Source organism: Octopus sinensis, linkage group LG1, assembly GCF_006345805.1.
Source record: "Octopus sinensis linkage group LG1, ASM634580v1, whole genome shotgun sequence".
Lineage (NCBI taxonomy): Eukaryota > Metazoa > Mollusca > Cephalopoda > Octopoda > Octopodidae > Octopus > Octopus sinensis.
The window spans coordinates 101,916,815-101,929,695 of record NC_042997.1 but is presented as its reverse complement, the minus strand read 5'-3'; the positions used below and the strand labels follow the sequence as shown (position 1 = coordinate 101,929,695).

General features: G+C 35.4%; 1 protein-coding gene across 1 annotated transcript; it reads right to left on the bottom strand.

Moving 5' to 3' along the window:
- Positions 1–2,176: 2,176 nt before the first annotated feature.
- LOC115214155 (mitochondrial import inner membrane translocase subunit Tim13-B) lies at positions 2,177–11,121 on the bottom strand. Its single transcript, XM_029783234.2, has 3 exons — positions 10,910–11,121; positions 6,105–6,173; positions 2,177–2,580 (listed from the first exon to the last, which is right to left on the bottom strand). The coding sequence occupies exons 1-3, from the start codon at positions 11,015–11,017 to the stop codon at positions 2,482–2,484; spliced, it is 276 nt and encodes a 91-aa protein (XP_029639094.1). The 5' UTR covers positions 11,018–11,121; the 3' UTR covers positions 2,177–2,481.
- Between the last annotated feature and the right edge of the window lie 1,760 nt (positions 11,122–12,881).

Sequence of the window (12,881 nt, the reverse complement as noted above, 5' to 3'; positions counted from 1 at the left end):
AAATTGTTTGTCTTTATTCCCATTTTAATGTTTGCTTTTGCATGCTTGCTTAGATCAGATAAAATACATTAATGCAAATATTTTCTTCTGCAACATTTTCTCCTTGTTGCCAACACTCACCTGTTTCCAAACAAGGTAATATTTCCACATGACCAGACATGATTTCATAAAAGATTGAAAGATATCAAGACAAGGAGACACACACACACAGATGTGGCTGTGTGATAAGAAGTTTGCTTTCCAACTACATGGTTCCAAGTTCAATTCCACTGCTTGGTACCTGGGCAAGTGTCTTCTACTATAGCACTGCACTGACCAAAGCTTTGTAAATGGATTTGGTAGGCAGAATTAAAAAGAAGGCTGTCATGTGAGTGTATGTATGTATATATGCATGTGTATATATCTCATCATTATCATTGCTTAACAACTTATCTATCTATCTATGTGTGCATCTTTGTGTTTGTCCCCCATCAGTATTAATTTGTTTACATCCCTGTCACTTAATGGTTAAGCAAAAGAGACCAAAAGAATAAGGTCAAAAACAATACGAGCACTGGGGTCAAATTGTTTGACTAGACCCTTCAAGGTAATGTCCCAATGACTAAAACTAGTAAAAAATACAAGATATACAAACACACACACCATACACATAATATACAACAGGCTTCTTTCACTTTCCATCTACCAAATTTACTACCAAAGCTTTGGTTGACCCAAGGCTCTAATAGGAGATGCTTGCCCACGGTGCCACACAGCAGGACTGAACCTGAAACCGTGTAGTTGGAGGACAAACTTATTAACCACACAAAAATATTTATAAATGTTTAACAGGTTGCTTCCCAACCACATGAATCCAGGTTCAGTCCCACTGCATGGCACCTTGGGTGTCTACTACTATAGCCCCGGGCCAACCTAAGACTTGTGAGTGGAATTGATAGATGTTTAAGTGAAAGAAGTCCATCAAATAGATTGTGCGTGTGTGTGTGTGATTGTCCCCCATCACTGCTTAACAACCAATGTTGGTTTGTTTACATCCCCATAATTTAGCAGTTCAGCAAAAAGTGACTGACAGTCAATTTATTTGACTAAGCTCTTCAAAGTGATGCCCCAGTATGGCCACAATCCATGTTGTTTAGCCTCAGGTCATCTCAGACAAAACAGACCCCTGATCACAGATGTTCCAGCCTTACGTTGTCTAATGTGTCCTTTTATTATGATAAGTAAAAAATTTGATGGTGCACTTCACCTAGAAAGTTTAAAATCTTTTTTTTTTCTTTAAATATATAGAAAATTACTTCTTCCCTGGTTTTTATTAATTGTTTATAACAAAATCAGGAATTATATATTTTCCAAGAGTTACCTAAATACCCTTTGCAACACACTAGTATTCTGCAGTACATTGTTTGAGAACCACAAGCATAGAGGCTTCTCATATTCAACAGGTATTTTTAAACTTAGCAAATATATAAATTTTGCATTAAAACAGAAATATTAACTGAAAAACCAATTCTACATTTCATGGAAACTATCATGAGAAAAATTTTCTTATTGAATATGCACATTTTGTTGAAGTTTCTAAACTTCCAAACATGTTCTAAAATTTCAGCAAGATTGTTTAAGTAAAATAGTATAACACCTCTGTCAGATTATTTCACACGATTTATTCAATCACATTTTCAAGTTTGTCCTTTCATTTTTCTCAACCCTGACGCAAATCCTTTGCCTCTCCCATTCTCTGCCATACCCTCCTACTTGTCATCCCTCATCTCTCCACCTAGGATCATTATCCACTCTCTTCTGTTCTCCATCACTTTATCTATCAGACCAACTTAAGTTACAAGGTAATCATCACTAGTGTTGATGCTATGTAAAAAGCATTCAGTACTCTCTGTAAAGTGGTTGAAATTAGGAAGGACATCCAGCCATAGAAACCATGATAATGTAGATATTTGGCATGGCATGTGCTCTAATACATTAGACTGTTAAACCAACCAAACCATACCAGGCTTTAAGTGATGACTGTGGCAATGATGATGATTTATTCAATGAAAGCAAATGGTGAAATATAAACAAGACAATTACTGAATTAAAGGAAAAACAATTCAAAATACAATATTTTTTTTTTTATTAAAAACTTATTTGTCAACAAAATTGCACTATGCATGTTTTTTTATTATTTTGATTATACAATTTTTAAATTTCTATTTTTTTGTTTTCAAATAAATAAAACAGAAATGAACTGTTTCAATGAATATTTTCCCACATGGGTGATAAAGAAAGACAAAAAATAAAAATGAATCAAGTCGTTATCTATATCTCCCATAGTTGATATATATAACATCATTGCTACAAGAAAGAGCTGCAGAGAACTCCAAAGTTTGTTCAGTATTACTATTGAAAATTCAAAACAGGTCAGTACAAAGGGTACATGATCTACAATCCTGAATAAATCCAATGCAGCATGAATATTGGAACCCACATTTACATTTTTGCTCGTTCTTTACTTAGACGGCTGCTGTATACTCGGGAAACTAAGTTCCAAGAATCCATGTAGCGATCCATACACATAGCTATGCATTTCTGTAAAATACAAATTAAAAATGAAATGAGTTACTGAAAAATACAGTTTATTTTAGTTTAGTAGTATCCAAAACAAACATGACATCAACTAATTTTAAGATACTGGTAATTAAAAACTAAGACATAGTCTATCAAAATAATACATTAAGCTCTAAACTCTCAACACCTCTTAAAAGCCTACTCACTAGGTGTATAATATAGACATCATTGTCATCATCTTTATTTTCCAGGCAAAATAACAGTTGTGTCTATGTGGGAGTGAGATTATAGGTGTGGATAGTGAAGTCTGAAGAAGAGCTATGTGTTGAAAGTGTGACATGTACAGATGGAAGAGGAGAGATTGTCAAATATGGAGGCCTCCTTTACCTACAAGAGTGTCAGTAGGCCTGTGAAATGGTGAGCAGGATTATTCTGCAAAGTTGGTAGAAACTCATTAGCCAAAAGGCTCTGCAACAATTTGTTAAGCAGAAAAGCTTGTAGGTTGTGTCAACATAGGTGGAGTCATCATCCTCATTTTCACACTCACTTCTACCATGTTAGCATGGGTTAGAAATGACTTATAGAGGAAATTTTTCCAAGATACAGTTTGAATGACAATGTATACATGGTGACAATGTTTTTATGTAGTATGTTTATAAAATAAAGGCAATAGGTGGATACAAACACAAAAACACACAAGCTTCAGTACAATTTCCAAATCCCAATTTCATTCATGAGATCCTAATCAACCTGAAGTTATAACAGAAGGCAACTGCCCAGTGTTACACAGCAACAACAAACCTTAAACTACATAGTTGCAAAAAGTGAATTCCTTACCCATATGAAAATGCCTGTGACTAGTAGTTTTGCAAATTTAAGCATTTCAACCTAAACCTGACAGAGTACCCAACAATTTAACATTATCATTTTAAAGGTTAGATGGATCATCAGTCCAACTTAGTTTTTATTGAGAGTTACTGCCCTCTTAGACATCTCGCACATACATTTTAATTTTGGTTTGATTTCTATGGCTGGATGCCCATCCTATCACCAAACTAATTTACAGATTGTACTAGGTGCATTTTATTGTAACACCAACATTAGAGAGTTTCTCATGTCTCTGACAAAGCTAAAGAGTCCTTTCAAACTTATGTTGCTTCTACTTAATAACCACTTTACAAAGTGTACTGAATGTATTTTATCAAGGTACTGCAACTGTGGGGTTGCCTTTTGCTCTGTAAGACTAAATGGTCCTCACTGCATCATGCTGTGACCATTTGGTTAATTGACCAAGAGTGATGACAGAAAGAAGGATATGTGAATGAAGGGAACAAGTGTGTGATGGCTGAGATAGAGTTTAAGGGACGAGGGGTGACTGGAGGAAAGATGCAATGTTGACTGCTAGTACAGAGAGACTGGTGGAGGTAGGGGGCTTGAGTACAGGTAGAGACAATTCAATCCCTCATTACATAAGCAGTATAACCTGTTGAGAGGAGAGTAGGTGAGTGTCAGAAAGATGAAAGGATAGATCCAAAGACATTCTTGCACAAACTGCAGGGTACAATGAATAGCAGAAATTTACTGTTATACAATGCAGGGAGTGGACAGAGAGAGACTAGTAGAAGATGAGATGAGTGATGAACACTTTAACCCTTTCGTTACCAAACCGCCCAAAGCCGCCCGAAAAAAATTTTGGTTTATGAGACCAAACCGCCCAAAGCTGCCCGAATTTACCTATTCATATTTAAATGAGAATATCAGAGCAAATCTCTTCAGTACATTCGTGAAAACACGTATTATACTTAGTAAACAGTTCAACTACAGTTTTGTACAATAATCGAAGTGTAATTTTAATTCCGTGAATTTTGGGAGATTTTTTTCCGAAATTTGTTCCTATTGTGTTTTCAAAATTTGTAATTCTGACAAAAAGTGGATACGAATTTCATTATATCAAGCAGCGAGTCAGAATTCGAAGGATTTTCTACTGAAGACCTTCATAAATCTAACTCTATGACTGAAAAAAAAAAGCACATGGTATTTGATAATGAATCTGATGTTTCATTTTCCGAAAGTGAAAACAGTGAATTTGAGAGCTCCGACAGCGATAAAGAAAACGAATTGGCACCTGAATGGAGTGAAAATTTAAAAACTGTTTCTTTCAGTGATTTTTCTGAAGAAACTGGACCAAGCCACAGACTTTCCCAGGAGAGTAAAGCCTTAGACTATTTCTATTTACTTTTTCGAATGAGCCCATTTGAAATCATTACGGCGAAAACAAACCGTTACGCTAAATGTAAACAAAGCGAAAGAAAGGATAGTTTGTGGTTTCCCACAACCTTAAATGAAATTAAGACTATTTTGCCATAAATATTATTATGGGTATCAGAAAGTTACCCAGAATAACAAATTCTATCATAAAATTTTGTTGTATACCCAATTGAATATTAGCTAATAACCCATTTTCTATAGCGATGTTTGAACAAAATTTTAATAATTTTATATTTTGTTGAATTTACCTGTATCTACCTGTAATTAGAGTCACTTTGTGACAAAAATTATAGTATAGAATTGGTTGAGAATATTTCATTAAATTATCTTCCAAAAATCAGATTAATATATCGATAAATAAAAAAGTTATAGTTATTTAATGAAACCAGACTAAATTTATGATTACGTTAGAAATTAATTGAAACACATAAGGGGTGTAATTTGGTCAGAAATATAGTAACGAAAGGGTTAAGATTAACTCTTAAATATTTCACGGAATTAATTGTAAATCTACTGGGTTATTTCTGAAGAAAAAAAAACTCAAAGTGTAGCCTATGTTGTGCCTGTATGGGAAGATAGTTGCTCATCTGCTACTCATTGAAAAATGAAAATATTGGAATACGATGATTACTTAATGTACTTTCTATATACAATTTATATACTTTTTATGTACAGTTTTATAGGCTTAATACACAGTACTCATAAAATAAATATTCACTCTTACTTTTCCTATAAACAAAAAAAATATCCCATACATATGATGCAACCATTATATTAAATTGCATATAACTACCACATAAATAAGCATGAATATTTCATGGAATTGCACTTATGTGCATGTGTTAAGAGATAGATGATATAAAAGACTTAATTCAATTAAGAAAAAAATACACTTTTCACTATCCAATCAACACCACACCTTTCTTTAATCTCACCATCAAAACCTTACCCCTCTGCTAAAATTATATTTTTAACTCTTTAACCACATAATAAATATTACGTTCTCCCTACCTCACATCATGGATGCTTCTCTCTCCCTCTTTGCTTTATCCTCTTTTTCTCTCTCCTTTTTCTTTCTCCTATCTTTCCCTTCAACTAATCACAAGAAACCATTACAATTACATCCCCACTAACTCCCTCTTTTTCCCTAATCATGTGGAAGCATTACCAACGGGCTAAGTAACAGAATGACAAGCAGAATTATTATAAGATATGAAAAAAATTATATTTTTTTCTCTTTGCACAAATATTGTATTCTCTATAACAATTGAACTTACCTGCTCAGAATTATCTAGAGAAGAACCAGGTTTCACTATACATTTCTTGAAACATTTCTCTGACATTCTCTACAAAAAAAATAAATACATAATTTCGCATTAGATTTGTAACTTTCATGGCAACAAAGAATGTAAACTGATTACAAACAATAACCAAAATCAAGTCATGACATCAGTACGTGATGATGATGAACATGAATCAGAGGCTGTGATAGAAAATGTGAATTACAAGATCTTGTGGGACTTTCCACTAAAGACTGACCATATTTTTGAAGCAAGAAGACCAGGCATTATTACAGAGGACAAAATAAACAGTGTCTGAGCTTGAGCTGAAAAGTTCATAGGAGTGATGCAAGAGCTGTGAAATCTTGCATGCATTGATTTCAACCATTCTTATTAATAACTGCATTGTTTCATTCCAGTTAAAATGACATCTGACTTCTGCAATACTAGTTCCCAGCCAAGTGTTTTCTTGTGTTGGGAAACAGAAGGTGAATAGGGAAGCTGATTAACCAGTTCAAAGCCACAGTTATGCACAGCAGCCATTGAAACCAAGGACTGGACTGTGTTCTAGAGCATTGTCCTCATGAAACAAGACACCTTTCATCAGTTTTCCTGGGTATTTCGTCTTGACAATGTTTTGTAACCACCTCAGCAAGTTGGCATAGTACTCTCCACTGACAGTGTGGCCCTTTTGAAAATAGTCAATAAACACGATGCCTTTTGCATCCCAAAAAACTGAGGCCATCACCTTCCTTGCAGATAAAACGAGCTCGGCTTTCTTTGGAGAAGGGGATTTTCCACTGTATGGTCTGTCTCTTTGTCCCTGGCTCAAGTGATGAAGCCAACACTCATCCTGGATTAAGAAATGTTCAAGGATACCATCTGGATCTACCTCAAACAATGTCAGATTTTCCCATGAGGTGATCAGCCTGGTGCACTTTTGATCAGGTGTCAGGTGTGGCACTGAGCTGAAACCTGTATCATGCCAAGTTCATTGTGCAGAGATTCTCAACTCTCTCACAGGATATGCTAACAACATTGGCTATTAGCATATAGTCAATCACCTGTCATTCATCAGCATGTGGTGAACTTGATTAATGTTTTCTTTGGTGGTGGCAGTTGTAGGACATTCACACATTGGGTCATCTTCAAGATTCTGCCTTCGTCTCCTAAAATCAGTTACCCACTTTTGCACTGTTAATGAAGCTGGAGCGTCATCCCTTAATGTAACAACCATGTCAGTATGAATGTCCTTGGGGGCTAAACCCTTTTTCTCTTGGTACTTGATAACACCACAATGCCAAATTTTGTCCATTTTCAAGAGAAGTCACTAGTTACTTTTTACCTGAAAAGAAACAATCCAACTATTAATGAGAAGGGCTGAAATTAATTCATGCGAAATTCAACAGCTCAAGCATCACTCTTTCATAGTCAGCCTATGAACCTTGTAAGATTATAGATTTTGCAATTCCCTATGATAGCAGAGTTGATACTAAAGAAAAAATAGAGAAATATCAAGATCTAGTCAGAGAACTGAAGAGATTGTGGAAGACCAAGACAACAATTATTCCTGTAGAAATCAGTGCACTTGGTGCAACACCCAAAATGCTACCTAAAAGACTAAGAGATTGGAATTGAATCTCGCATTGTCAACATGCAGAAAAGTACCATCCTATATTCTGCAAGAATCCTAAGAAAGATTCTTGAGAATTGAGGAGACTTGTTGCCAAAAATCAAGATAAAATACATACTAAATTAGCATGCACTAACGTTGTCACCACAACCAGAAATTTAAGATTTTAGGTAAAGTTACTTTCTTAAGTCTAAGGGCCAGTTTTCAAGTTTCATGGCGTATATATTCCCCACCTGGACGGAACACTCATCTGTTGCAGGATCACCCATTTTTGCCAGCTGAGTGGACTGGAGCAATGTGAAATGAAGTGTATTGCTCGAGAATACGACATGTCACCCAGTCGGGGAATCAAAACCACAATCTTACAATCATGAGTCCAACACCCTTCCCACTAAGCCACTCCAAATCCTTTAGGATTTGGTAGCAGTAGATTAAACCAACCCTACTATATAATTAGTGCTTCCTTTGTATACCTAGAAAAATGAAATGCAAAGTAAACTCCAACAGAATTTGAACACTAAATGTGAAGAGACAACCAAACACTCCAAGATATTTTATCCTGTGCTTTATACAGTTTGCCAATCCACTATCTTTAACTTACACAAAGCTGCTAACTTTAACAGCAGGTATATTTGGCTATATTGACACCAGTACCAACCTTGAAAGGACAAAAGCTAAAGTTAACTTTGGTGGAATTTGAATTCAATATATCAACAACAAATGTTTTCAGCCAGAGTTGATTATTAATCTGATTCACTTCTAACACTGACAGAAGAAACATTTTGATCTCACTTTACTAAATCTGATTTTCAGAATGAGAAAAGGGAGGAAATTATTACAAAATATACACAAATCAATAAAACATTTAAGTTTAAGAAGTTATAGCCTTAGTTATTACTTCATGTTGAGGATACACATACATTCAGTGTGAGAGTTAGTTTTTAAAGATCATATAACTAAAATGATGAATTAAAGCAAGATGGACAAATAAATCCGAATTCCAGATTATTTTCAAAATAACTGAAATACAGGAGTGTATTTCTTTGGAAATACAATAATGAAATATTAAACCAACTGAAATTACAGTTAGTTATATCAAGTGGAAAAGTGCATAAACTGTTATGATAGCCAGTTGACAATGGCAAAGATTTGTTCTATAACAAATCCATACAATTAATAGACTTTGAAGTTCGGGAGAAAATAGATTATGTCCACATGATTACAGTGTCACCAACAGTTATAGTTTTTGAATTACATTCAAATCTGCAAATAACCTAAAATCGATGTGCTTATACAATTTGCACACTCCAATCACTTTATATGACAAATATCAGGATTACTTTTCCACCCCTACTTGAAGAGAGAACAGTAATAAAATATACCTAACATGTATAGGCATCAAATGAATTCGGGGCTAATGCAGTTTCGCACCTCTCCTTCAAAAATGCATTTTTTTCGAAAAACCTTTTTCGGATTCCTACGTTTTAGATATGGGAGATTACGAATATGCAAAAAAAATTATTTCACCCCCTTCCTCCACCCATTTAAATTTTTGATTTTGTTTTCCTTTAAAGAGATCGCAGCGAACTGCCGAACATATGCAACAAATTAAATACAGACAAAATGATTAAAGTGAAAAGAATTAGTGTTTTACTTGTTTGCCTAAAATAATCGTAAATAATAATTTAATGTAAATTAAATATACACCATTTCTGTTCGATATTTAAGAGACGAGGAATTATGTACATTCTTTACAGCCGAAACGTTGTGTTAACAACAAACAAGATGAGGACAAATATCCGTCAAATGTAAATAATGTATACACCATTTTATGGGAAATTCGAAAAAGTTCAAAATTTTAAGGGGGGAGGGTAGTGAGGTGGGGGGTAATTTTTTTTTTTTTTGCATATTCGTAATCGTGAACATCTAAAACGTAGGAATCCGAAAAAATGCATTTTTCAAGGTGAGGTGCGAAACTGCATTGGCCCCATGAATTCATTGTTACAACCATGTGCGTGAATTTTTTGTATACATAGATTGAGTCATTTATGAAAAAACACACGAAAAGTTGTGTTTATGTACGTCCGTTATATATCTAAACGATTAGGGGCCAAGCAAACATACACTGGAAGAATGATGGAAATCATCGAACAAGAGTCAGGGGAGCTATTCATTAGTTGCCAGTTTCAAGCCGTCGTCTCACCGTAACACAAGTTTCGTTTAATGTAGGACGCTGAGCTCTAACATCGTCTTATTTACTTATGTCTTGACTGGAAATGAAAAATTAGGTCAGATCTTCGATACATAAAAATGAATGACTATGCAAAGGCGTATGAGAAGCAGATATGGATCCCATCAATGACATTTCATTACGAAATACTTTCGTTCCTTAAAGCGTTATCGAAAGACAAACTACAAACTTTAACAAGGTCTTCTGAAGGTTTTCCTTGGCAATCCTTTGATATAACCCTTTCCTTCAAAGATTTACAATTTTGCATAACATTAATGAGTTGTGTTCGTCATTAAATTTAGTTATTTGCAAAACTGGGTGTGGGGGGAGCTGAATGCATTTTCTAACACACTCTGGATCAAATCGTTCACAGTTAAGTAGACAAAACAATGACTACAGATAAAATTTGAACTGTTAACCTTAACATCGCCGTTTATTGATCTGATGAAATAATTCGATGACATATCTAAAGCATGTGCTTATATTTCGTAAAGATGTACAAATATTTCAAGATCAGGAATTCACTTGAATCGAATATTAGGTTTAAACGATAGACGGATAAATAGCCTGAAATAAACATGAGGGCAAAATACATGGAACTAAAATTAGGCGAAAATAGTTTTCAAGCCGTGAGAATCCTGTAATCCTGTTATAGCTGATGAATCTACAGGAATTTTGGCTGCTATTTCTAGCAAGTCGAGTAAGAAGCTAGAGATCTGTTTGGCTCGTGATGAAAACAGTACGTTGATGCAAAGGACACTAAGGTCACAGAGTAAAGTAATATCCTGTCAAAGCAATCAGGAAAATTCCAATTCTTGTAACAAAAAAAATACGAGAAGATAAAGCAAAACACCAAATCAATAAAGAATAAATCCAAAGTTCCCAAGGTTATTGTGAGGTAGGCTGTGGTTTATATTCATAGCAACAACATATACGTACCTGTAAAATTTCTTGAGCATTTGCAAGAGCTATTTGTTGTTTAACTGTGTCCATAAGTTGATCCCGTTGACTAGAGTCAAAAGGTGCCGACGAAGATCCTAAATCCATAGTTCAAAAATGCACGAAAATAAAAACTCTTAAGAAATTTCTTCCACACAAATGAACAAGATCAACCGGAACCGGCACGTGGTGTACGAATTTAATCCCCGATGCAATGAAATGAAGAAATTTCATTGGTTAAAATCAAGTAACGCGCTGTGAAATTATTTGTTGCTACGTAGAGGGGAGAAAATGTTTATTTGCGAAATAGCTGAACCTGACTCTTCCTACTATACAATTATTTGGCTTATTATATGAATTTTATGCACGTTTTCTGGTCAACGATAAGTATTACTGGTTCCTCGAATTCTATTTTTTTTTTTAATATTTATACAGTTGTCCCCGAGAGAAAGAGACAGTAATCTTCCTTTTAACAGCTGCCAATTCTTATTTTAACGTCGTAAAAAGAAAGCAAACACTTTTTATTAATTTAAAAAATTTATTTTCATATATACACAACCACTGTCGAGACAAGTATCATTCATAAACAAAACGGTCGAAAGCAACAAGGGCTAGTGGGGTGCAGGTGGGAAAGGGGGAGAAAGGGCAAGTTGACTTTTAGCGTAGAAAAGTGGGTGTTGAGTATAAGATGATGGTGAGGATTAAGTGTAGGTAGATTTAGTTCCATCCATCGTTAAGTGGTGTGATACTGTGAAAGGATAGCATGTATTAGAAAGATGAGAGAGGGAATGATAGAAAGAAAGGTATAGAGAAGCAGGTCAAGCAGTAGATGTAGACTCCACAAGGATCTATTAGACAAGAAATACAAATGTAGTTATATATTATATCTCCAAGGCTCTATCACTGCTAATATTTCAGCATTTGTTTCACCATGCACACATGACTGGACAAATTCTTTCCAGTGCTGTATGTCACCAATCTTTGTAGTACCCTGTTATCACTTACATGAGGCTCAATATCTTGAGATCAGTCTTTACCATTTCATCCCATGTCTTGTGTCTCCTTCTGCCACAGGTTTCATCCACTCTGAATGTCCTACACTTGTTTGTACAATCGACAACCTCCATATGCGCTGCATGTCTGTACAAGTAAAGTTGTAGTGAGGTGTAGAATCGAAACTGCATTAGCTCAGTAACAAGAGATAGGTCACAGCATATCAGGCAACATCTGCCTAATTGTCAATCAATGATACTTCTGTTACAATAATTCCATTGTACAATTTCAAGAAAAAATTTCCACGATTTTCCTGCCAAAACATCATCATCATCATTGTTTAACGTCCGTTTTCCATGCTAGCATGGGTTGGACGGTTCGACCGGGGTCTGGGAAGCCAGGAGGCTACACCAGGCTTCAGTCTGATCTGGCAGTGTTACTACAGCTGGATGCCCTTCCTAACGCCAACCACTTCGTGAGTGTAGTGGGTGCTTTTTACGTTCCACCGGCACAAGGGCCAGAGGAGGCTGGCAAACGGCCACGATCGGTTGATGCTTTTATGTGTCACCGACACAGACTCCAGTCAGGCAGCGCTGGCATCTGCCATGTTCAGACGGTGCTTTTGGTGGTTATAAATACAGAAGTCTTAAAAAGCAGGATTTTTGGTTGCTGCTTGACCTGAGGTTAAGAAGAATCATGAACATGTAATTTTCTGCCTTTTACCTCACAAATATGTAGCTAGCCAATTCTTAACCAAACACAACATATTTATATGACTACTGGTACCCGTGATACAGCCTCCAGCAAGTAACCATTGTAAATACTGTAAAGTTTTGTGTAAATAAATGATCTCAACAAAAATCTAAGATGGACCTGGTTGGACATGGGAAACAAGCAGCCAGATTCGATGCCCATCTAACCAAATTAGTCTTTTCTCTTGCACACTACATCTGATTCTTTTTATACATAGATTGTCTCA

What these genes read in the sequence shown, in the direction of transcription:
- LOC115214155 (XM_029783234.2), bottom strand. Translation starts at nt 11,017, where the DNA reads ATGGATTTAGGATCTTCGTCGGCACCTTTTGACTCTAGTCAACGGGAT. An exon ending in ATGCTCAAGAAATTTTACAG is followed by an intron (nt 6,174 to 10,909) that starts GTACGTATATGT and finishes TTTTTTTTGTAG; the next exon opens with AGAATGTCAGAGAAATGTTT. An exon ending in CTCTAGATAATTCTGAGCAG is followed by an intron (nt 2,581 to 6,104) that starts GTAAGTTCAATT and finishes TGTATTTTACAG; the next exon opens with AAATGCATAGCTATGTGTAT.